The following is a 25,490-nucleotide window of genomic DNA, read 5'->3' on the forward strand; positions in this document are numbered from 1 at the left end:
TCCCGCCATTTTCAACGTAGCAGGATTGTGCATTTACACCGTACTAAACACAGGTGGAGGTTGCTGTAACGGTCAACGCAGTCCTATACAAGTTCGATTTTTTTATTTGCAAGTGCCGGGATATTACTGGCACGCTGCGTGCGTGCACGTCTTACATTCGCAACGGATCGCCGGTATACGGACAAATTATTCGCGAGACTCGAATAGCTGACGCGTCGCAATCTCAGTCAGTATACGTGTACACCCGCGGACATAGATACTTGGACCTCGAAATATTGAGTTCGATTAGTCGCTTCCTTCACTGTGCAATGCAGGTAGTGAAACTGTAGTCACGCGCTGTTGTTTGAACAACGTGAAGAAAGCGACAAATCGAACTCAATATTTCGAGGTCCAAGTATCTATGTCCGCGGGTGTACGAGTTTTTGCAACAGAAACGCACATACCGCACGATATACAAGAGAGGAGGTGCGCGCGCATCACCCAACAAGTGCAGCCGCGCATGACGCATCAGCAGCACTAGCCAGCCAGGAATGTGCCGCCGCGCGCGCTGATTTTTCGCAATTGTAAATTCGCGCTGCCGACGAAGCAAGAGGGGGTCTCGGCTCGCACCGTCGACTCGCGACCTCTATCGATAAATAAATTGTGCACAACGGCAGCAGCAGCAGCAGCAGCAGCAGCAGCGGCGGCAACCCATGATAATAACAATAGTTTCTCTCTCTCTCTCTCGTTCTGATACGTGTATTATGGGAAATTGCAATGTGTGCGAATCTCTCTCCTATACATACACACTGCATACACACAAACAGCCACAGGCATCTTCGCGCTGCTGGGTAAACGTATGGGCAGTTTGTAAAAGTCGCCGCGCGTTCGCTGCTCTGCGCTCTGCTCTCGCGAATTTCTGCGCGCGGCTTCGATAGCGACGTAGTGGGGGAGCATTGCCGCGTATATTATAATATGCCTACTGTATAGCGTATCGTCGTGTGCGCGAAACGGAGTCAACGCACACAAACGTTGCACACGCACAAGTGCATGTATGTGTGTGGTATGTATGTATGTATGTGTGTTCGCGGCGATCGCGCCAAAGAGTAATTGCGAAGCTCTGCTCTGCCGCCGCGGTGAGCGACGAGAGACCGGAGAAGACGACGACGACCAAGAAGAAGTCTCGAAGCCCTCCTCTGAGATCGCTTGCAGCGTGGTGTATGGCGTGTGTCTGCTGCTACTATACTATTATAACTAGAGACATTGTGCCAAGTGCGAGTATAAACACACACACGCGCGCAGATTTGTGTCTGTCTGGCTGTCTCTTATACTATCGGCTCTGCTGCTGCGGGACTTTTTGTGTACATACACACTCGCCGCGCGGAATCTATGTATATACTCTCGGCCCGCGTGCATTTTGTAAATAGAAGGAAACAACAGGAGCAACGACATATTTCTCGTGCTCGGACTGCCTGTTTGTAGTTTATTAACGTATTCGGTGTGTGGAAATGTGCGTCTCTCTGTCGGTGAGTCTTTCTCTTCTCTCGTGTGCAACTCCGAATTTTTGATACTCCTCGCGTTTGTCTCATGTAACAATCGATCCGCGCGTGTGTGCCAATGTCCTTATTGTACACGGAGTTGCTCGTCGTACAGTGACAACGATCTCCGATGTTGTTGTTGCTGTTGTCGTCCAGTGTCTGTGCCGTCATCGACTCGCCGCCGATACATCATCAACATCGTTTTACGTCGCGGCGTCGATGATCATTCAAGCGCGAAGATGCTCCCGTAATTAAGCTTATACATCGTGAAGTGTCTTTCCATTAAGTAAGCGTGTTTGTATACACACACGGCGTTTCGCAGTCGCTCTCGTTGCGATTGTACGCGTGCACACGGACGTTCACACACACGCACGCACACCAACGAACGCATACACATCACCGATACACCGCTCTCTGCTGCTGCTCCGCTGCTGCTCTCTCCTTCTCTTTCTCTCTCGCTTGCACCCGCGCGCGAGATACATGTGTGTGCATTATACATACGTAGGTGTATCGGCGTTATATAGAGCTGCTGCATCGTGTGCTATATTGTGTATACACTAACAGTACAGTGCAGTTAGTATATATATAGTGCGCGCATCATCGTCATCGTCATCATCGACTGGAACAAGTAGCGCAGCACACAAACACACGTATATAGAGACAGCGAGAGAGAGGACTGCTGTTACTTCGATACCGCTGTCAGGACATCGTTGTTTTGTACTCTTGTGTTGCTCGTTAAATAATAAACGCGTCGACGATCAACATACTCATCATCGTCATCGAAGCCATCGAGAGTTCGTCTACGTCGTCGTCGGCACAAGGAATTCACTCGGCGTTTCTGAACAATTGAAAATAACGTCGTCGTGGTGCCGTCGTCGCGTCGGCGTCGCGCGAGACTTGTAGCATGGAACTCGTGGTCGACTGGCGCAACAGCTTCGTCGATGCCAGGTCGCGCCAGGATGCTGGGTCTATCGTCAGATGCCTGCGCGACGCGCCCGATTGCTTCGCTCGCGTACAGCCCGGCCAGTACGGTGAGTTACAGCGCATATATATCATGTATTTTTTTCTTAAACGAACCCCCCCGCTCGTTCGTGTCCAACGCGAGCATATTTTAATTCACGACGGTGATGTTCGGGTCTCGATGTTTTACCCCCTTTTTTGCAGTTCGGCGAGGGTTCGATATTACGAGTTGATAAATGTATAGCTGGCTGCTGATACAGTCGCGCACACGGGTTTGTTGTTTTTTTTTCTTTTTCTCGCTCGCTGCTACTCTCTTTCTCTCTCTCCTACACATGTATACGTATAGATATAACTGTGTGTTGTACATACGTATATACGATATATATATGTATGTGCTTCCTTTCTCGTTTCTTCGCGCGCGTATAATACGCTGCTTCTCTTATAAAGCCAATGCCTGAATCCTCGTCTCCTTTTCGCAATATGTGTGGAAAGAGAAAGAGAAAGAAAAAGGAGCTACGAGAGTCCCAGCTTTCGCTTTGCTGCTGCTGGCAGGACGCGCGCGGATTGCACACGCAGTAGTACGATACATACCTGTACGGAGCGCGAAGGGGAGCTTTTTTTTCAATCGTCCTTTTGCCGATGTACATCGGCTTTGATGCTCTCCTCTTTATATACATACGTATATAACACACAATGGACCTCTCGCGCGCGAGCGAGCAGCCAGAGCGCGTTTATTAAATATATGTTTCTGCCGCTGTATGTGCTTACCTGTGACTCGCGTTTGTACGTATCGCCGGTATACGTACTGACTCGTTATAGGGCAGATTCGCGTGCCGAGAGGCCACCGATTCTCGCTACTGTCTCTTTTCGACATCGGCAGGGATGCGTGCTAAAGTTCATTTTCGATCGAATGTATACCGCTTTGATTATCGAAGTTCATTTATCTATTTATTCATTTCGATTATTAAAATTTAATTGCAAAATTTGAATTATCGTAAACGATTTGATTCTAAACGATCGATTATTGTTTTACAGAAGATGCATTGGAAGTACTATTTCAAAAAAAAGATGGACTCTTTCAATTCGCAAGAAGTGTAACAGCTCAGGAAGAACCACAAAGGGTGTCACTTGATGATGCAGTGAAAGAATTATTTAATGTCATAAAAACTGTTATGGAGCTTTATAGGGAAGATTATGAACCGTTTGTGATGGAAACAAGGGTAAAATCTAGTTTAATACAATGAATAATTCAACTTCGACAACTTAATACAAATACTATAATGTTTATTTATTATTTTTACAGGATGTTTGTTTTCAATGTATAATAAGTTCTGAATCATTTGCTGTTAAAAGAGTAGCTAGTGAATCGTTAAAAAAGTTAATAAAATTATTTAGACATAAAGAAATGAAATTATATGAAATTGTTTTATTTGAAAATAGTAAGTATAATTGATTTTTATTATTCATCCCAGAGGCCCGAAAGTGACTACTTCCCTGCCACTGTGCAAAGTGGGAAGAGCGATTTTCGTGCCACTGAGTATGAAAAGTAGCATACAGGTCTAAGCCGCGAAAAAAGAAAGCCCCAGAGTACGTATTTATCGGCTAATTACATGTACTCTGGGACTTTTCTGTTTTTCGCGGCCTAGGGCAGTAATATACCATTACTCTCAACTTTATGAAAACAGTTATTAATAAAAATATTTTCATTTTAGGAGTCGATGTATTATATATTGTCCTTGGTGCAATAGCGAGATATTGTCCAGAAACCAATCATATATCATCGATAGCTGACGAAATATTTTTATACTTGATCAATGATTTGGAGCATCAGGTACAGATTTGTTACTTTCAAGTTATAATTTATATTATTGTAGAATTTTTGAAAAAATATTTCGTTGTCGTGTTTTAGTTCAATCAAGCTGTGAATCATCGACTCATAGAACGAATAGAAATCAATTTAGAATGTATTTTAGATATGCTGATGAATTTTTTACCTTTCCGAGAAAATCCTGAATCGGATTATTTTCAAAAATTATATAACTATTTTTTAACAATATGTGAGGACGAAAATCCAGAGGAACTCACTTTCAGAGCTCTTAAAATAATGAGCACTCACATGCAGCATTTTTCATCGTTTGTTTACAGAGATAATAGTAAATGGCACGATTTACTTAATGTTTTATTAGACAAGAGTGATAATAGTATCATTGTAGATGCACTGAAAGCTCTTTATGAAATAGTACCATTACATCTTGTTGAAGAGACTAGTGAAGAGATATTCTTATATTTTAAAAATTATTTTATGACAAATATTTATAACAGACAATTATCTACAAGAAAATTATTAGTAATTATTTATGGTTCGGGTCAATTTGCTATTGCTCTAGCTAAATACTCTCAAGAAGAATTGTTACAATTGTTCAGTACTCTGGCATATCAAGCTTCAAAATTTCAAATAATGTAAGAATTTTCTCTTTACTAAAAAAACATATCTAAAAAAATATATCGATAACTAATTTATATGATTTAAATTACAGAAAAGATTGTGAAAATGAGGATATTGAAACAGTACCTCAATATTTGTACTCAATCGCGGAAATTTTGCACCACATGCCAACTGTAACATTGCATCATTTAAGTATGATCGTAGACCTTAGTATACTCATTTTTAAGATATTCCCAGAACTAAGCAAAAGAGGTCAAGACAGTGCAATAGAATTTTTAAAACTCACTTTTATAAGAATAAAGCAATTGGAAAGCAATCTCCAACAGCGCTACTTCCATTTTGTATGTAAGTATCTGTTCATCTTATTTACTGCTTGATATAAATATAACTGTAACATCATTTATTAATTTATCAATTTTTTATTTTAGTATATGAAGCAATATTATATACTTGTGGGCATCCTCTGTGGGTCGATGTCGAATTACTTAAGGAAACTAGAAAACGACCTGTTGATTGTTATTCTTATAAAGATTTTCTTAAACTATGGCAAGCAATGCTTAATGTAGATAATTGTCGAGAAGAATTTGGTCAGCATATCTTCCGTGATCTGACCATGGTAATACTATCATTTGCGGAGAATTTGAATCTTGGTTTTCAACCTGCGCCTAATAGAAGTTATCCAGACTCTTGCATGATCTTTAAAGCTGAAAATGAAGCAGATCTCCGTTATTTTACTAATATTGTTGATCTCTGTTGTGATATATACTCCAGCATTAATATTAATGTTCTCATGAGTCAAGCGAAGAAATTATTATTATATTACATCAAGTGTTCATACAAAAATTATTTGGTATCTGGTTTTTATAAGCTAATCAAAGTCATATTTCAACGAATCAATGACGCCAATATAGACTGCCTCACGTACTTCGATGAACACACTTGTTGTCTCATACCAGAGTACTTAGCGGATGTGTTGAAATTTAGTAATGAAAACTTCGATGATTTTCGGAGCGCTTGTATCTATCTTATTTTCAATACACCATTGTGTTTTGTTCCTAAAATTTTAGAACCATCTCTGCCATTGTTCACTATGGCTTTTAACATGGGCTTGTACGATCTGCCATTGGCGTTCTCTGCCCTGGAAGCATTAGAGTATTGGTGCAGCTCGATAAACGATCCAGTATTGGAAAAATATCGCAACAGTGCAATAGGCCTTTTGGAGCCATTTTTATACAACAACAAACACTGGTTCGAATTGAACGCCAATCAACAACTGGAGTGCTTAGCCGATAAGAAAAAGTGGCGCAACAGCGTCGTGCACTGCAACGACGTCACGCTGGAGGCATTCCAGAATCGAATACTGCTGTTTTTCTGCACCATCGATCAGCAGACGATGTCGGACTTCCTTCACGAGCGCGACTCGCGCGTACAAGTACATTGGGCGAAGAAAGAGCAGCTGAGGTTCGAGTTGCTGTTCCCGGACGTGCACTTGGAGTTCGGATATGATCGCTTCATCCCTCGCATACTCGAGCTGACTCGTCACAGCGAGCGACGCATCAAGTTCTCGGCCTGCGAGATGTTCCACACGATGCTGACCATCATTCTGGGCAAGCGGCTGTTCGACCAGTGCCTGCGCAAGGACCTCCTCACCGAGCTCATCAAGCTGGCCAGCGATCCGGACGACGCGGTGCGCAATCTCTTTCATCCGCTCGTCCTGCAGCTGACCCACTATCTCAGCATGAGGCTCATGATCGAGACTCACCGGGCGCCCCTCGAGTTCTTGGACGTGCTCTTCGAGGGCCTGGCCGATGAGTACAATCCGAATCTGCGGGACTACTGCGGTATCTGCCTTAAGGAGTTCGTCCAGTGGACGATCAAGCAGTCGAACGACGCCGACACGTCTAAGCATGCTAATTTCACGATTTTCATCAAGCGTATCATCGAGTACGCTACTTATCCGTCCAAAAACAAACGCATAGCCGCAGCGACGGCCTTCAATTATCTGTACGCCTCGTTCAGCGGCAGCATAAGCGTGATCAACATTTATTGGCTGCAATTTCTCTGGGCGTTCGTGTCTTGCCTCGAGCAGTGCGGCGACATACGGATTAGAAGCGTGATCAACAACATCGAGGGCGTGGTGAAGGTCACCGCCAATCCGTTGAACGCCAAATGCAAGCCGCGCGTCAAGCCACCGGGCTTCCAGACGGAGAATCTCAGGAGCGCCGTCATCTGGCTGCTGGGCAAGTGCGGCTCGCTCAGCGTGCACTGCCGCATGCGCTGCAACGATCTGGTCGAGTCGCTGAGTCCCTGCCTTCCCGGCTTCAAAAGCTGCAAGGAATTTTTGACCAGCTACGGCGTCGACGGCCTCAACGATATCGCCCTGAAGCACCTCACCGAGGACGACGATAAATTGACGATCCTCAAAGTCAAAGCCTTTTTGCGAGCCTTGGACTTTTACGTCTGGGTTTTCAGTAAGAAACTCATGACGCCCGAGGATCTGCTCGAGGTGAAGGACGAGCAATGCGGTGGCTACAAGTTTTTCCAGTTCTTCAACAAGTTCACGGCGACCATCGTCGAGAAGAACATACCAGAGACAGCCAGAATGTCGTACACGGATCCGAAGGACGTCGAGAAGCTGTGCGATTTGATTAATGAAGCGATCATCAAATTTTTCAAGTTCTCTTCCATACTCTTAGTTAATCGTACCGACGACCACAAGGTCCTGGACTACCTCTGGACCGACAACTACTTCACATTGATTTATCGCTTCGCCCTGAGCCCGAGAAGATTGGGCCTTTCGGCCAAGACCATACACACGTGCGATCCTCCTCTCTTGGAATCCCTGTTCAATATCATGATGAAGGCTTTGCCCGAGCCTTTTATGACGAAGCTGTTCGACCATCGCTTCCTCGATAATCAAGACGAGTGCATAACCTTCGCCATGATCGAAGACCACTGCAAAATGGTCGGGACGGAATTGAGCAAATCCAAGGAGGAGATACTCCTGCTCAAAGATTTTGTTCGGGGTATGATCATATTGAGAACTTGCGATCTTCTCGATTTCGGTAACGGGGTAAGCTGACGATTTTTTTTCTCTTTAACATTCATTTTTATCTGATTTTCTGCAATTAAAACACTATAATATTTTTACAGAACGAATTCACCATACCGTATTTGATGCATAGAATCACTGTGTTTTACGAAACTTCCAAAATATTTTTAACTAACGACGTCGAGAACGAAGTTGATGAAAGTTACATGATAGAGTACATGAGAGACGTCTTGAGACTATTCCTTCTGAAATTTCAGGTACAGTTTGCAAAATTTACTGAATCTTTTGATTCTTCGTACCACTTTGTTAACGAAACATTTCATCATTATAGGCAGAACTTATCGAGACGATTTTCACTCTGGTATTTGAGGCGGAACCCATAGCAAACGGCTCTTCCACTAGTCATCCAGAACGATTCCTCAAAGCGTTTCGTGGTCCGATCTTTCAGTGTATGCTTCGCAATCCCAACGAATCGATCAGAATCATTTTGAAGCTGCGCGAGGACACGCCGGACGTTGTACTGAATTTGATCGCCGATCTCCTGTGCTTCGCTCGGTACTATTCGACAAACGAATTGGGAGAGAATCTTGCTAACGCTATAATTAACAACTGCGACAATTTGTTTGCGTTGGCCAATTATTCCGATAGCCGTAAGCAGCGATTATTCGACATCAATCGCATGGCGATCGAGTTGAAGTCCAAGCCATCCGACGTGCTGTTTACGGGTGCTGCGCCTAGTCCCTTCTACTTCTGGGTCATTGATCGTTTTCGAGAGACAAGAGATCTCGAAAGAACTATGATAATAATAGATAACTTTTTCTCCTGCCTTATCGATTCATCGGATGTGCCGAACGGAGACATAAATTTGGTATTCAGCAACTTGAAAGGCCCAAATCCAGAGGCTTGGAGAGAGAGACTGGAAACTGATCCACTGGAGAGAAACAAGGCACTGAAATGTCTACAGATACTATTCAGAAAATTCTTTATGACGCGTTCCATAATCGTTTTGGAAGGAACAATCAGATATGTTCTAGGTGCTTGTTCATTGCTTTTGAACAAAAAGACGATAGGCGAGCGACTGAGTCCATTCTACACTTGTTTTTCCGAAAGCGCGTACACAACTCTAGAGGTCATGTTCAAAGCCTTCAAAGATCGCAATTTGCGACCCGAGGAGCGAGTCGAGGTGCTGGATTACTTTCTATTACCTGCGCTAGAGACCTGCATGTCTATGAAGACCGCGAACTTTTTTCGCAACTTTGGCCAGGAGATCGCAGGTTTACTGAGCGAATCCATGAGTGACACAGAGAGACTTGACAGAAAACACACAATCGTCAGTAGAATCGGCGGTTTTAAACTGTTCGGTCTTTTGTACGGTAGAATTCAGTTTGGATGCTCAGGGAGATACGGCTTCGATTACGGACAAGTACTTCACGAGTTCGTCCTCAAAAGGTGCATCGATATACGTAGCTTCAGTCCGCAGTACCCCGAGGAGAAGGAACTCGTGAGGCAGGTCCACTGTGCCGCACTAAACTGTAGCATCGCTTTTTCCAACTACCAGAACTATGGAAAGCCTTATTACGACGTTATGTTCAATGAGAGCCGTGCCAAGGAGCAAATAATCTGGGAGAAGATTGTCGACCATGACAAGGTCTACGACATGCGCAAAGAGCCCACGAAATGCGTGAAGAAGTACGTCAACATCTTCGAAAAAGTCGACACTCGTCCCGCGGCCGTGGAGACGGCCTTCGCGGCCTTCTATCGACGCATCGACCCGTCGACGCAGGGCTACTATGCCGTGCAGGAGGACGAGGAGCGCCGTAAGTCCATCGAGCTCGAGGATGACGAGCTGAACAATCACGAGTGCACGGCTTCGATCAGCGCCGCCATCATGCACTACTTTAACATGTTTCTGGGCAGACTTCCGCCTACAGGTGAGAGCCTGAACGAGAGCGACCTACCGGTTTGGATGATACACCTGCGCGAGGGCTTCCACACCGGACGCGACAACGTTACACTTTTGCTGCTGCGAGTAATTAGCAATGTGAAAAAGGCATTCGTTCCGTTTATTCGCAACATGTTCGAGTCGATAGTCTTCGCTCTGCTTATGTTTTTGAAGACCAACCCGTTGAATTATCTTGTACGCGACGTACTGACCATTTTGTCTGACATGGAGTACGAGCTGCGCTTGGAGGCGGAAAAGGACATGGCACAAGAATTGGTCGAGTGCCTCATTGAGAAGCTCAAGGATCCCAATCCAGACATCTTCTCATTGAATGTAGCTACAATTGAGGGTTTGATTAACGCCTGGAGCTCCGATTTAAAATTACCGAAAAACTTGCTCACTGTCATTGATACGGAACCCGACCTGGCCATTCGAGTTGTATTACTTCTTTTTAGACACAATATAGACCAGCGAATGATGGCAATCAAGGAGATGCATGCCATGGTGAGAAAATCCATGTTTCGCTGGCAAGAACCCATTGCGCCTTATACCTTTGAGATTCTTGGCTGGATACTGAAGTTGATAGGTGACCAACAGAGAACTGCTTTGATCAGGAATGACTTGATCGATTTGTTTGAAAAAATTCAAAGGTCAGTAGAATCGATGTAAACTAAAATATTATGTTTATTATTATTCAATTACTAAAGTGAATTTGTTTTTCTTCATTACAGACACGATCCTAATATGTGCGCTCGGTACTTGTACGTCGTTTATTTGGCCTATCCCGCACTGGCCAAACAACCGGCGATGCATCAATTCCTCAATCCGATGCTGTGCAGCGTCGACGAGCGCAAGCGTGAGTGCCTGGAAGTTGTTGGCGAGGCCATTGGCTCCATGAATGCAGACGAAATCTTGGGTCTTCTCGCTATGTCGAACGTCAAAAACTTACTAAGAGACAAAGTTTTGGCATGCATCGACAGCGGTTTCAGAATTGTGGAAAAATTGATCAACGTCTTGAGTGCCCAGCAGTTATTGGAATACGCTGCCATCATCGAGATGTACACCAATAAAACTGCCCTGCTGGAGCACAAGAATGGAGCTTATGTCATATTCATGAATATTTACGAAAAGTTTTTGAGCAATTCACAGGTGCCGAACTGGTAAGATGTTTTTCAAACGGATGCATGTGTATAGGCGTTGACACACGAGAGTTTCACAAATACTTTTCTTTCGATTATTTTTCAGTGACAGAGCTACCTTAGACCTGGTATCCACTTGCAAGAGGGTTTTAATTAACGGAGTCAGTGATCCTAGCGATGAGATACAGGAGGAAGTTATGGCGTTTTGGCGAGAACGAGCATTCCTCTCGACCTCGCTGACTAACCGCATACGTCAACTTATATGTCTCTATTCGGTAGACGTGTCGAGTAGTTTCGCTCAATTTGTCTGCCTTCTCATGCTAGATCTTACGTCCCGCTCGACCGGCAATCAGAAAGTCTTGTTTACTCTGTTGGCCCAGTCGGCCTTCTTGGAAGAGTATGAGCTCGTGATCGCGACGGCGCGCAAAAGACGACCGCCGCTATTTGGCTCCTCGCTGACGGCCATAGCGTCACGAGCCATAGCCCTGCAAGGTAGCAAAGTGAGAAAAGGAAAGCTCGATCTAAGAACCTTTGAACAGGACGGAGCAGCTGTCATTAACGTTGATCTATACGAAAGACTGACTAGGTATGATTTTTATACATAACAAGAGAGTAATAAGTTGACAGGTTAATTCTAATAACGTATTTTTGACATTACAGGCCAAATGCGGGCACCTTAGTCAAAATAATTCCAGAACCATCAGAGAATAAGTTGTCAAAACGTTATTCAATTAATAATGGAGAAAAATACGCTGCATCGCACAGCAAAGAGGAATATTATCAGAAACTTTTTGCTGAATCGCAGGCACAACGTGAAACGGTCAAAGTGAACAGACGTTACAGATTGATGGGCTATCCGGACGTTGAAATTACGCAGTCCGCTGTTGTCGCTTGCTTAGAAGATATTGTGCTTAAAGATCGGCAATTTGCATCTGACTTCATGATTACACTGCTTGTTGCTACGATAAAATGCGATGACGCTGGATTGATTGAGTTAGTCGAAGAAATGTGCACTAAAGCTCTCTCAGTAAAAAATGACTTTGCTCCGACCGTGATGAAAATAATTTATGAGGTACCTGATATCAGATTCACTGTGGCTGATTTAACCAGAACTGCAATTGCCACGGGAACAGAACGATTAGGTATACTTTCTCTCATTCACATCTTTTTTATGATTTATTTTTAAAATTAATCAAAATATTCGTTTTTTTTCAGCAATAATGTTGTTAGAACGTACAGTTTTGGGAACAAAAGATCAGCCGTATAGCAGACCAAAAATTAATGAAAACAATCAGGTGTACGACCGCTATCACATGTGCAGCTTATATCGATCGATTGGGGATAACGACATGCCTTTAAACTTGGCGCGTAATTGGTCAAATGTGATGGTTGATACTGAAAATTGGTTGAATGGTTGCATAGCAGAGTCACGACAAAATTGGATGGAAGCAAAGGTAGCGTACGAAGCAGCGTTGTCGCGCGAAAGAGAACCAGCTGCAGACTATTGTCGAGAAGGCTTATTCAAAGTAAGATTTTCCCCGCTTTCAAATACCCATAAATTATGAAAGTAAACTAAAAAAATATTCTTTATACTGCAGTGCCTCAATGAACTTTCATCGTGGAGAGAAATCAATGATAAAGTAAAATCGACTTTGAATAACAATTATGATACGGTCTGGGCCAGTCGTAGGCGCGACGAGCTTTTACCTTGGATGATCAAAGTAAAATATTATGTTTTATTCATTGTTAAAAATAAAATGTTTGTTGTAATTTATGTTTCTTAATCGCAGAGTCAACTCCAAATAATTTTGGAAAACATTGGAATTGGTCATGAGCCTGATAAATCTTTCATCGGTCTTATCGATAAGTGGATGTCATCTCACTCAAGTACTCTTTTAAAATCATTTGGAGAAGAAATAGCTGCATTTGAAATTTGTAACTCGAATAACGCTGTACGGCATTATCTACGTACGGCATTGAATGACGCAAGAGGTTCATGGGTTCATTCTGGATCAGAGATGATTTTGGACAAAATCAGAAACATAAAAGATACCGATGCATATTTAAGAGCGGTAAGGGAGGACGATGTAAGAGAATCGTCCAAAGAGTTGATTAAATTTTGGAATCAAAATTTGCCGAGGTATCATGAAAAATTAACTTGGTGGGTGTCACGTGTCAATAGAAGAGTTGCTTACGCCACATTCATGATTGAAAAAGTAAAAGATCAATTGGAATATTCTGAGTGAGTGAAATACATTTTGACTTATTTTATCTTTATTTTAAACGATCGATTTTTGACTAAACTTTTTTCACAGTGTTTTGGCCGATATAGTGACATCAATGTTATATCAACGTGTTCAAATAAGTTTCAACAGCGTACAAAATTCAAATAAATACATTGGTCGGAAGCACAACTTTCAAATCGAAAAAGCACTGTCTCACCTTGATATCGACGATAATCCGGGACTTCTAGATATTCATCACAATTTGAATTTGGCTGTTTCTCTGCTGAAAGCTGTATCTGCTCGTGGTGAAACAGTACCTAAAAACAAATTTATTTATTACGCTGAGTCTTGGCGATTGGCTAATGAAATTTTATGCGACAATAATATCAGTCCTATGATAAAATTAAAAGCTAAGCATCATTCCTATGATGTTATGTCGAAACTGCATTCTCTCGCCTTGGAAGAAGAGGCTTATGTTGATTTTATGGTGGGAAATGAATTTACCAAAGTTGCTTTGGATGTCGAAGATGCTGCCTCGGTAAGAGATGCTTTACTGAGAAGTAGAGAAGATATGTTGAGAAATTTGTGCATCGAAGGTAGTAACGAAGATTTGATTTCTGGATATGAAAAATATATCGAGTATTGTTATAAATTATTCAAGAGTAAGACTGAGCCAGATTTAGAGATTCAAATCAAATTTGTTAAATTAGTGCTAAAAGGAATGGAGCTCGGTAGTCAACGAGCTGTGAAAGTCTTTCCGTGTTTATTGTTGGAGTCGTTTTACAAAAGGAATCAAGATTCTCTGAAGGAAGTCTTTATGAAAGAAAGTCAAAGCATACCTTGTTGGGTGTTCCTATCCTGGAAGGTATATTGTTTTTTTCTAAAAATACATCAACAAATTTTTATGTATATTTTTATAATTATTTTTGTAATTATGATTTTGTTTAATTTCAAGGAACAAATAGTGACGCTCTTAAAAACCTCGTTACAAGGGATGATTTTACCAATTTTCCTACGATTGGCTACAGAGTATCCTAGTGCTATGGCCTACGAACTGCGTGCGTTGATCAAAGTAAATCCGGAAGTATGTGAAAATCTTGCGATCAATGAGATCTGTTTGAAAATACTCGATGTTGAACTAAAAACGTTTTTGAGACTTATTGAGAGCCTTTGCGAGCCAGAAAAATATTTAATTCGTCATTTGAAAGAAATTTTGAATTTATCACAAACTGATGAAAGATTAGTGCAGGAGTTTAGTAACTTATTCGACGAGGTATTTAATGCACAATTACTTATAATGAAAAAACTACATCTCGATTTCATTACCATTATTTAATTACAGATGTTTACGAGTTCCGAAGCTGATAACTTTCCGGCGTCATACAGAAAAATGTTCAACGAATTTCGATGTGATTTGGAGAAACTCAAGTACATACGAAATAGGGCTGCTGCTACGGAACTAGTCAACCGCATTTGCAGCAATTTGCATACGGCTACTTTAGGTCATCCAACTATACCAACGACTAAAGAAACTTTTGAATTAATTGGCGTAGAAATTCCTGGACAATATGAACCATACGTTAAGCCAGTAGATAGTCAATACCGAATTAAAGTTGCCGGCATCAGAGGTGCTTTAGTTATAACGAATAAAGTATGTCGACATGAAACCAGCATAGTCACTCTCAAACTCTTGGGTACCAATGGAATGACTTACAGATTCCGAGTTAAGTACGAACCCGATATAAGAGTTCCACAGCGTATTCAACGAATATTCCGATCCATCAATGATATCTTAAAAGATGACAAAATCTGTCGAAGCAAAAGACTTCGATTACAAACTGAGAATATTATTCCCCTGTCTAAATCCGTAGGACTAGTGTCCGAAGTTAGCGGCTCTAGAAGTCTATCGGAATACGTGAAATTTAGCACCAGTGATGAAGTAATCAATATCATGGTCAACATGTATCAACAATGGATTGAAGCTGCCGGTGGTCCCAGAAATGAAACACGAAAAGCAAGTTGGCATTACAGGCAAGCGATAATGAGATATAATAAGTCGGAAGTTACAGAAAAAATGAAAGTAATTTGCCGAAAATTAGATCCGTTTGCTTTAAGACAAACCTACATAGAGATATCAAATTCATCGGAACATTTTTTTAAGGTAAACCCCCGAAAAATACTAATTGTACGACAAAAATATATCTTTTTCATCAGAGAATAATTATTATCTTTGAATTATAGATACGGCACAACTTTATTCAAAGTTACGCGGTTACGTGCCTAGCTCATTGGCTACTAGGTATTGCTGAACGTAATATTAACAATCTGTTGTTGAATGAAAAAACCGGTGTGTGCACGAGCATCGAGCATTCGTTGGTATTTGGCCAAGGATTCGAAACACCAATACCTGAATTATTAGCCTTCCGTTTGACACCGCAGATTTATTGCTTGATGCGCCCATACAGAGATAAAGACAGTTTCAAATTTAACATGATAGACTCGTTGAAGGCATTGCTAAAAGAACAAGACATATTTTTAGCGAGTACCAATGTAATTATGCACGAGGGACTCAACTGGAACGAAAAACTCAACAATTACTGGGCTGCGGATGGTGTGATAAAATGTAAGAAATATAATTTTGAAAAAAAAACTTCAAAAACCATGATCCCTTGATAATCTTTTCCTGAGTGACATGGTGGGAATCGAATTTTTTTCTAAATTACTCAAAGGTTCATTGGTCAGCTTTGAATCAAAGTTTAAACAAAATCTGGTCTGGTAAGATCGTGATAAGTTTAATAAATTTATTCCCAATCTTTTTTGTGTTCCGTCGCTGATAAGATAATTCATATTTTACTTAAAAATAAATAAAACCATTGGCTCACCATCGGCGGCTCCATAGCTCAGCTGGTTAGAGCGTCGTGCTAATAACGCGAAGGCCGTGGGTTCGATCCCCTCTGGAGCCAATTATTTTTCTTTTTGAAAATGATTTCTTTATATTCAAATGTACTTTACGGACATGAAACCATCGTGCTTTCAACGCGGCTCCATAGCTCAGCTGGTTAGAGCGTCGTGCTAATAACGCGAAGGCCGTGGGTTCGATCCCCTCTGGAGCCAATTTTTTTTTTCTTTAAAAAGTAAAATTATTGTTTTCAAATTAATTTTACATAAATAATTTTCCTTAATACATTTTTTCTTAACTTATTAAAATGAAAATTTATTATTTACAGATTTGAAATGGTCACCAAAGAAGAAATGTGCAATCTTGTTTAAGAAACTAAACGGTGCTAAACCTGGAAATATAATTGTAGAAGAAGTAATAAGCGTTCAGAATCCAAACGAAGATACAAATCTTATAGAATTTTATAAAAATATTATATGTGGAACTGAAACTCCCTCCTTAAATGTAAGATCTAATGGGACAAACGATTATCTTAGTCCAGAGGATCAGGTTAGTAGTCTGAAATGGTTTATAAATTTAGCTGAAATTGTCATTACTAAATTCATTATTTATGTGTAGGTTCAAAGTTTACTGGACCAATCAAGTGATTTGAATATACTTGGACGAATGTGGGTTGGCTGGTACCCGATGGTGTAACACATGAAATTAATTGTATAAAAATTATTTTTACAACAAAAAATTCTTTTTGGAATTTATTTTATGAAAGTGATGAATGCTACATTTCTCAGTCAAAGTATAGTAGCATTTCTCATCAAATTTATCAAAAAAGTCAATTGTATGTATACATGTACAGTATTTTAAATATATTTTTATATTTTTATTAAAATAGTATTTGTCATTTAATTACTTGATACTTTAACATTTTTTTTGCAAATTTTATATCCTATAAGGTAAATCACTTAGAGTAACACTAAAGGAAAATTTGTTGGAATATGAAAAATTCAATAAAAATTTTTTTGTTAATTTTCATAATGGACAAAAATGAAAATTGATTTGGTATCTATTTCTCACAAGTTAAAATAATTGAAATTTAACATATTGACAAAAAAGGAAAATACTTGATATAATATAGTCATTATTTTTCAAAATTTTTATTCGGATCGGGGTCAGATTAAAACGTAGATAAAATCTTAAGATGAATAGATGAACCGTAGGTAATCTTACATATGTCAGAAACCGCTCTAAATACAGTACATGCTTTTGTCGTCTGCACCTCTAACCTGTTCCTTGGTATTTCTCACTTTCTACTTTAATTGTTTATCATTAGGTACATGATGAATGAAATGAGTAGAGTTTTGATTCGAACATTTGGCCGTAATTTTAGTAGTTCTTCAGTTGTTTTAAAAAATGTAAATAAAACAAGCTCTTTAGTGATAAATGGTGTACATTCTAATAGAGAACAATATTCTACTAGCTTTTTATTAACAAAATCTTTTGAAAAAAAACTTCTTTTTCAAACGTTGACTCCTCTTGGAACAAATTTCCAAAGGAATTTATCAAATGATGTATCAATCAATCAAAATCATGAGGGTACATCATCAATGGCTAATGAAGCAGTTAAAATTCCACAATCAGAATTGCCAAATTGGGCTTCAAGTATGTCGGAATGGAAAATAGTTGAACTAGCTCAGAATTCATTACTGAAAGTGCATGAAACTACAGGATTACCATGGTGGGCATCAATAGCTTTAACTGCTTTTGCTGCAAGGACAATAATTACCTTACCTTTTACATTAATTCAAGTTAGCTGACATTATAATTTTATTCCAATAGTTAAATTAGAACTTCTAACGAAAATCAAAATATTTATCAATTCTCAGATGCAAACAACAGCAAAGTTGCAAAATGTTCATTCAGAAATGGATGATATTGTAAAAAAGTTAAAGAAAGAAGCTAATACTTATGTTAGACAAGGATATACAGAAGCTGATGTAAGAAGAAATTACAACACAAGAGTATGTACAAATTATTTTATATAATAAAGGGACTACTTTTGTGCTATAAAACTATTTTTTTCCATGCAGGTAAGACAAGAATTAAAAAAATTAATAATTCGAGATAACTGTCATCCATATAAAAATTACATTCTTATTTTAATACAAATACCACTATGGTTTTCTTTTTCAATGGCTACAAGAAATTTATGTTATATGATACCAAAAGCTGATTTCAGTAAGTTATTTTTTGTTTATTTCATCTCAAATTCTTTAAAATAAATTTTAAATCTTTGGTTTTAATTGAATCTTTCAAATTTTATTCTTATAGGTGCTCAACTCACTTATTTGGAATTGATGGTTGGAGGTTTCGGATGGGTGAATAACTTAGCAGTACCAGACCCATATGTTATTTTGCCTATTGCATTAACATTAGTAAACTTATCCATCATGGAGGTAGATAAATTTCACATCATTTGGCACACACACTCCGGTCGAGTTGTATCAGTACGCTTGAAAAAAATTAAATAAATGAATTATTTCAGGTTCAAAATTTGTTCAATACTCGCGAGCTATCAAGAGGCGACAAAATAAGAATTAATATTTTTCGCGGTTTGAGCGTAATCCTGGTGCCGATTGCGATGTTTATGCCAGCGGTAAGACATCGTAAACAAAGATAATCGCGCGCGGTCATAAAAATGACTTGCAATCACTATCAATCACATTTAATCACTCTTTAAAAACCAACAGGCAACAAACATCTACTGGCTGTCGAGCAGTTTGTACGGATTGATGCAAGCCTTTTTGACGAATTCTTACAATGTTCGACGCTTCTTTCGAATACCGATAACGGAAGACGAGCTCGATCAGCCGTATCAACACTTCTATAAAAATTTACAATCGAAATTGCCCGCACTGTCGAAAAAATCAAACTGAGCTATACGTAAGATCAGGTGTGAATTAAATTTTTCATTATGCATTCGAATTACATCTCGGAAGAGTGCGAGACGTCACGGTTCTATAATCGTGAATATATCGCAGTTTACGTCATTGATCGCGGATCGATATGTAATTATTACGTAGAAAATCCGACTGTATCTGATTGATTTTAATTATAATTATAAAGAAAACTCGATGAATTTGAATAAATTAATAGTTGAATTAGATTACTATAATCGGGTACCTTTTCATTATAGGTATTTTCAACGAATTGACAGCTTCACGCATGTAATGCTACATCCGATTCTTCAAATTTTCAGAAATTGTAGATTTAGGATCAGCAATGTTGTAACCTTCATTATGTAAATAAAATTATATAAATTGTCAATAAATATCCTTAATTTTTTAATCAGTTTTGATTCAATTCAAATATACATATTGAAATTTAATTTATGCGATACATTCGTTTTGAACTAGATTTAAACTTACAGATAACCACGTGACACTAAAAGGCCGAGATGAAATTTGAAAAGATTAAAATTTTACTTCTGCTATTAACCTCTTCCGTAAAGCTTTGAAATTACTTACGCATGTAAACACTGTCACATGCCGTTTCATAGTGCAATGCTAGATCATTTTTTATAGTTTTGATATAATTTTTTGTACTTCGATAGAATGATGCACTCGGGCCTCGTTGCCAAAGTGGTAAAAAAAACAAACAAGCATAAAGTCAATTGTTTATTGGCGACAGTACAACAACATGTCAACAAAACTGCCGGCAGTTACCAAGCTTTTCACTCAACTTGTTATCAAAAAAATGAAAGATGTATCGTTCATCCAATGCTTGTAAAAAAATCATTGACAAACCTATTAGCAAGAGTGCCTAATTCGATATCATTGCACAGAAATGTATCAACTGATCAAACGACTGTTTCAAAAACTATGGAAAATTTGGCAGCTGCACCTTCTGTACCAGCATCAAGTGTGGTTGATACGGTTGTCGCTAAGCCCAGCCCAGCGCCAAATCCTTTTGGCAGGATTTTAGATTTTGAGGATCCTAGTAATGTTGATGATCCCAAGTATGCAGAAGTATATAAGGAAATGACAACTCCTAGCCCAGATGATCTTGTAATAAAATTTGGAACTTTTGAAGAATGGTGGGAATCTCTTTTTACTTCCAATACTACAGTTGAAATTTTAACAGAATGGCTTTTAACTCTTTCTGCCGGAACTCATTATTCTTGGGGTGGTACATTTGCCATTTTTGCAGTTCTCAATAGAACATCAATACTACTACCTTTTGCTATTACTCAGGTAATAATCAAATTTTTTTGCACCTAAAAATTTATATATATTTTTAATAATTTTTATGTTTTTTAGCAACGATTAGTTAATAAATATGAAGTTTGTTGTGAAAAATTGAGAAGAGCTCAAGAAAAGTGGAAAAAACAAGATGAAACTTATCATTATGGGTGGACGCAAGAACTATTTGATGAAAAGTTTGTTGAAAAAGTAAATTGTCGTATTAATATTTCTAAACCAGCAGCATTAAAAATTTTTAATAATCATATTTGAAAAATATTTATGTTCAGTCAAAAGGAGAATTCAGAGCCCTTCTTATCAGGGAAAACTGTGCCCAATGGAAAGCAACTATACTTCCTGCTGTACAATCTGCAACGTGGATCGTATCATCGTATACTATTTATAGTCTGTGTACTCCATCTGAAAACAATCCACTTTATGTTGATATTGCTTCAGATAGTTTTTATTGGCTATCTGATATAACTGCAGCTGATCCCTACATGATATTACCCATAGCAATTGGTATCACAAACTTATTGACTATTGAGGTAGATGAGTTTAAAAATATTTTTTCATACTGAACAATATTTTTTTAATATACATCTAATATTCTAGGTACATCAACTATTTAGAATGAATAGTAATTTGGATTTATTCAAGTATACAAGTATCTGTGGCAGACTTTTGTCATTAGGCCTCATACCAGTTGCTGCTCATTTACCAGCTGTATGTTAAAATATTTTAAACATGTTCCAATAAACATTCAATGGTTTTATTATTATCTTAATATTTCAGGCAGTTAACTTGTACTGGTTGTCCAGCAGCTTTTATGGCCTTGTTCAAGCCTTTGTGTTAAACACAAAAATGGCTAGACAAGGTTTTTGGATACCAGCGGCCATACCTGGAATCAGAACTCCTTACAAATTCTTTTTCAATAATCTGAAGGCTAGATTTGGATTCAAGACTGAAAGCAAAGCTTTGAGCAAAATCTCCAGATAAAGAGGTTTGATTAACAGCAACAACTAAATAATTATTTATGAAAAATGAGCATGTGTCATGTTTACGTTACGTAATCTTCGGAACGATCTGTTTTTCTAAGATTCTCATTCATATCTCATCATAACATCATCATCAGCGCACGAAGCTCGACTGTACATATTCTATTCTTATAAGTAAAACAACAGCGAGGCTCTTCTCTCTTTTTTTTATTCTTTTTTTTATTTTTTTGATTTCCGCGCCTTAATAAGTAGCAATATTCAAACGCACAAGACCGCGATGTCTTTTATTATCGATCGTCACCTTGGGGAAACTCGATAATTTTATTGGGAAAACTACGATGATTATGCGCGCGCGCGAGCGTGCAGCACGTTCGAAGATACGCCTGCAGTGCTGATGCGATGATGAATTTCCCGATCGAGAGACAAGGCAAGGAGATTCTGATTTTTTTTTCATTCAATTTAAAACTAGAGGGAAAATCGGTTTAAAAACGAGCGCTCGTAAACGTTTTTAACTCATTGAGTCGCGGACGGTCTTTTGGTTCGCGCAAGACCGAGGAGCCTCATGAAGTCTTAGACTTTTTTGTTTTACTGCCGATTTTTATTTTTAAAATTAAGTCAAAATGTGGGAACGTAATATTTATTTAACATGTGTCGGTCTAAGTGTTATACTTATTTCGAATCTAGTCAATGTAAGTACACAAACGCGGTAGAATTTAGTGATAAAAAAATTAATAAATTAGTGGAATAAATATTTAAAAAGAGACTCATACCCATGTGAAATAATAAATAATGTAAGGCTTACGCACCTTCAACTCTAAAGAAAAACTTTAATTTTGATTTCAGGGACAAGTACTTCCGGTAGAAGGCGACTGTACAAAGTATCAGATGTGCGACGAGAGTGGCTGCTTCGTGTTCGACTGTGGCCCGGGTACGGAGTTCAATCCAGCGATAAGTGTTTGTGACTATCCGCTCAGGGACAAGGGCCCGTGCGCCAGTTTCTGTGGACCGGACGATAAACCGGTCAACAAGCGTCCAGGCTCCACTGGCCCTACGAGCAATCACGGTGGCTCGCGAGGCCCGACTAGTAATCATGCCGGTTCTGCAGGACCAACGAGTAATTCGGCAGGATTGGCCGGACCGACGGCCAATTATGGTGGATCTCAGGGTCCGACCCATAATTCAGCTGGTTTAGCTGGACCTACGGCTAATTACGGCGGATCTCAGGGTCCGACTCATAATTCAGCTGGTCTGGTTGGACCTACTGCGAACTATGGTCCCAATATAGGCCCTACGATGAATTCTGCTGGGTTAGCTGGACCAACTGCCAATTATGGTCCTAATGTAGGCCCTACGAGTAATTCTGCTGGTTTAGTTGGACCTACTGCAAATTATGGTGGATCTGTGGGGCCAACAAGTAATTCTGCTGGATTAGTTGGACCAACTGCCAATTATGGCGGTTCCATGGGACCAACTGCTAATCATGCAGGATCAATGGGTCCAACTAGTAACTCGGCTGGATTAGCAGGACCCACTGCAAATTATGGCGGCTCTGTAGGACCTACAAGTAATTCTGCTGGACTAGCTGGACCAACCGCTAATTATGGTGGATCAGTGGGACCAACTAGTAATTCAGCTGGTTTAGTTGGGCCTACTGCGAACTATGGTCCTAATGTAGGCCCCACTATGAATTCTGCTGGATTAGTTGGACCTACGGCTAATTATGGTGGTTCCATGGGACCTACGGCTAATTATGGGGGTTCCATGGGACCAACTGCTAATTACGGTGGATCAATGGGACCGACAAGTAACTCGGCTGGATTGGCAGGACCTACTGCAAATTATGGTGGCTCTGTTGGACCAACAAGTAATTCTGCTGGGCTAGCTGGACCTACTGCTAACTACGGTGGCTCTATGGGACCAACGAGTAATTCCGCGGGACTGGCCGGACCCTCCGCTAATTACGGCGGCTCCATGGGACCAACGAGTAATTATGGAGGCTCCGCAGGACCAACAAGTAATAGTGCTGGTTCTATGGGTCCTACGAGTAATTCAGCTGGGTCAGTCGGGCCCACTGTTGACTACCCAGCGGTCGTTGGACCCACCGTTGACTATCCAGCCCTCGTTGGCCCTACAGCTAATTATGGAGGCAACGTGGGCCCTACCGCCAATTACGGTCCTAACGTAGGTCCAACGGCAAATTACGGTGGATCCATGGGTCCCACGAGTAATTATGGCGGAGACATGGGTCCAACGAGCAATTATCCAGGCGCAATGGGTCCATCGAGTAATTCTGCTGGATCGTTGGGAGCGTCCAGTGCCTCGGCCGGATCACTTGGTCCCACGAGCTTCACCGCTGGTTCACTAGGACCCAGCAGCGACTTCGGCGGATCCGTAGGCCCATCGAGCTTCTCGGCCGGCTCCATCGGACCGGTAAGCAACTCGGCCGGCTCGATAGGACCGATGAGCAGTTATCCCGGCGCAACGGGAGGAGGAGCCCCAAGCCATTCCAGTAGCAGACCCGGCACGTCTGGCGGCTCTCCGAGGCCAGGGAAAAAACCTACGAGGCCGAGCGAAAATTATCAACAAGCTGCCTCGGGCGGCAGTTACGCGGACGCAGGCGCTTACGCCTCGGAACATCAGAATAATAACAACAATGGCGGCCACAGTTCCGGGCCTGGAAAGTACGCGAGTCCTTACAAGGATAGTTCCGGCAAAAATTGTGCGTGTTAAATATCGAATGAACTCTGAGCTTTTGCATTAAGATAAGACTTGAAAATAAATAGCTTTACTATATAGTTAAGTACAAATTGTTTCATGTTATGTAAATAAATGGTTTAACTTGTACGTTATAAAAATCTTTCGCCTTGTAATTCATTTGTTGTTCTTGCTACTGCCGCCGCTCCGTATCTGCCGTCTCGTAAAAAAATCGCGTGTTTACGCAGACTTTGAAAGCCTGCGCAAAGACAAAAAAAACTACAATCATCTTCGCTTCTCGCGTGTAAACTCTCTGACCGAAATAAAACGCGCGGCTGAAATTCGCACGATCGCGCGCGCAAATTCCATCTAATTACTCGCGCTGCTGCTAAGGCGATGAGAGAAGAAAAATATTTTCCCGAAAGAGGCCTTCGGAGCGCTAAAAAAGGAGAGAATATCGTTATAATCATTGCCCGCTCGATTCGCAACCAATCAAAAACATATTCAGGGAATTTTTTGTCCGCGCCTTGGAGATCGGTACGGCCGATAAAATAATTTATCAAATGCGCCGTGGATCGTCGTCCTGCGGGGCAAATGTATACGTACGCCGACGACGTATACAGCATGATTCGGAATTCTGGAAAACGATTATCGCTCGTATTCGAGACGCGGCGCTAATATTACTATATAAAACATGTATGTAACATTGACGAGTGACACATTACGTTCATATGCTTGTGTGCACGTATTACACATGTGTGCGCGCGCGAGCGCCGATGACCTTTGACACATTAGTGGCGCACATATGTTCTGGCACACTATAAAGCCAAGATCGAGCTCGGTTTTTCCCGCCTATCAAACACACACACACACACACACACACATGCGGATAGCTTAGACGATTGATAATAATTGCACATTAATAATTTCACATGGCGTCGTTTTTCGCTCTTGTAAGACGAGCAATAAACAAGAAGCAGCAGCCTAGCGCGCGTTACCCGCGTGTGCGTGCGATATTGATATTGCGAAATTGAGCGATACGCCTTCGGATCTCTCTTCGATACATACATGCTCTACTGCTGCAAAATATGACCGCACGAGGCACATGTTTTAATAATTATATACGATTTGATCGATGAGCTTTAATTATTACGCATTCGAGGCATTTGTCTGTGTGCGTGTTACTTGCTGCCGTATTGCTGCTGCTGCTGCTGCACTCCAATGATCAAACGTTTATGAAAATCCATATTATTATCTAAAGACCGTGGAATAACAGGTATTTAGCCGCGGCTGCACCGTCAAAACAATCCCGGTTATTAGTTTGTTTTTTGCCTATATTTTCATGGGGGGAAAAAACACGGCCACGTACTTGATTATGATCGA

At 40.5% G+C, this 25,490-nt stretch overlaps 3 protein-coding genes and 2 non-coding genes across 5 annotated transcripts; all 5 read left to right on the forward strand.

Moving 5' to 3' along the window:
• The first annotated feature begins 821 nt into the window (after positions 1-821).
• On the forward strand, positions 822-17,066 carry LOC106653179 (DNA-dependent protein kinase catalytic subunit-like). Its single transcript, XM_014372504.2, has 21 exons — positions 822-2,548; positions 3,513-3,697; positions 3,781-3,916; positions 4,190-4,308; positions 4,387-4,937; positions 5,015-5,268; positions 5,352-7,996; positions 8,077-8,232; positions 8,307-10,567; positions 10,649-11,077; positions 11,163-11,642; positions 11,717-12,198; positions 12,272-12,582; positions 12,655-12,777; positions 12,847-13,298; positions 13,372-14,146; positions 14,237-14,554; positions 14,624-15,442; positions 15,523-15,904; positions 16,509-16,729; positions 16,799-17,066. The coding sequence occupies exons 1-21, from the start codon at positions 2,422-2,424 to the stop codon at positions 16,874-16,876; spliced, it is 11,304 nt and encodes a 3,767-aa protein (XP_014227990.1). The 5' UTR covers positions 822-2,421; the 3' UTR covers positions 16,877-17,066.
• Positions 16,171-16,244, forward strand: Trnai-aau. Its single transcript has one exon. It is a non-coding gene; the product is annotated as a tRNA-Ile (tRNA).
• Positions 16,322-16,395, forward strand: Trnai-aau. The gene has a single exon. It is a non-coding gene; the product is annotated as a tRNA-Ile (tRNA).
• Positions 17,067-17,448: 382 nt separating the features above from the next.
• LOC106652990 lies at positions 17,449-21,414 on the forward strand. The gene is made up of 11 exons (XM_023460626.1): positions 17,449-17,982; positions 18,061-18,195; positions 18,265-18,412; positions 18,506-18,630; positions 18,720-18,830; positions 18,925-19,106; positions 19,776-20,427; positions 20,494-20,625; positions 20,706-20,963; positions 21,031-21,141; positions 21,211-21,414. The coding sequence occupies exons 1-11, from the start codon at positions 17,512-17,514 to the stop codon at positions 21,412-21,414; spliced, it is 2,529 nt and encodes an 842-aa protein (XP_023316394.1). The 5' UTR covers positions 17,449-17,511.
• A 477-nt stretch (positions 21,415-21,891) lies between these two features.
• LOC106653073 (mucin-19-like) lies at positions 21,892-24,283 on the forward strand. The gene is made up of 2 exons (XM_014372313.2): positions 21,892-22,102; positions 22,257-24,283. Exons 1-2 carry the CDS (start codon positions 22,034-22,036, stop codon positions 24,141-24,143), a joined length of 1,956 nt encoding a protein of 651 aa, XP_014227799.1. The 5' UTR covers positions 21,892-22,033; the 3' UTR covers positions 24,144-24,283.
• Positions 24,284-25,490: the final 1,207 nt, after the last annotated feature.

Source organism: Trichogramma pretiosum, unplaced genomic scaffold (genome assembly GCF_000599845.2).
Source record: "Trichogramma pretiosum strain Unisexual culture from Peru unplaced genomic scaffold, Tpre_2.0 scaffold30, whole genome shotgun sequence".
Classification (NCBI taxonomy): Eukaryota; Metazoa; Arthropoda; class Insecta; order Hymenoptera; family Trichogrammatidae; genus Trichogramma; species Trichogramma pretiosum.

What these genes read in the sequence shown, in the direction of transcription:
- LOC106653179 (XM_014372504.2), top strand. Translation starts at nt 2,422, where the DNA reads ATGGAACTCGTGGTCGACTGGCGCAACAGCTTCGTCGATGCCAGGTCG. An exon ending in TATTCCTTCTGAAATTTCAG is followed by an intron (nt 8,233 to 8,306) that starts GTACAGTTTGCA and finishes TCATCATTATAG; the next exon opens with GCAGAACTTATCGAGACGAT. An exon ending in GATCAATTGGAATATTCTGA is followed by an intron (nt 13,299 to 13,371) that starts GTGAGTGAAATA and finishes CTTTTTTCACAG; the next exon opens with TGTTTTGGCCGATATAGTGA.
- LOC106652990 (XM_023460626.1), top strand. Translation starts at nt 17,512, where the DNA reads ATGATGAATGAAATGAGTAGAGTTTTGATTCGAACATTTGGCCGTAAT. An exon ending in GAAGAAATTACAACACAAGA is followed by an intron (nt 18,196 to 18,264) that starts GTATGTACAAAT and finishes TTTTCCATGCAG; the next exon opens with GTAAGACAAGAATTAAAAAA. An exon ending in TACCTTTTGCTATTACTCAG is followed by an intron (nt 20,428 to 20,493) that starts GTAATAATCAAA and finishes TATGTTTTTTAG; the next exon opens with CAACGATTAGTTAATAAATA.
- LOC106653073 (XM_014372313.2), top strand. Translation starts at nt 22,034, where the DNA reads ATGTGGGAACGTAATATTTATTTAACATGTGTCGGTCTAAGTGTTATA. An exon ending in TTATTTCGAATCTAGTCAAT is followed by an intron (nt 22,103 to 22,256) that starts GTAAGTACACAA and finishes TTTTGATTTCAG; the next exon opens with GGACAAGTACTTCCGGTAGA.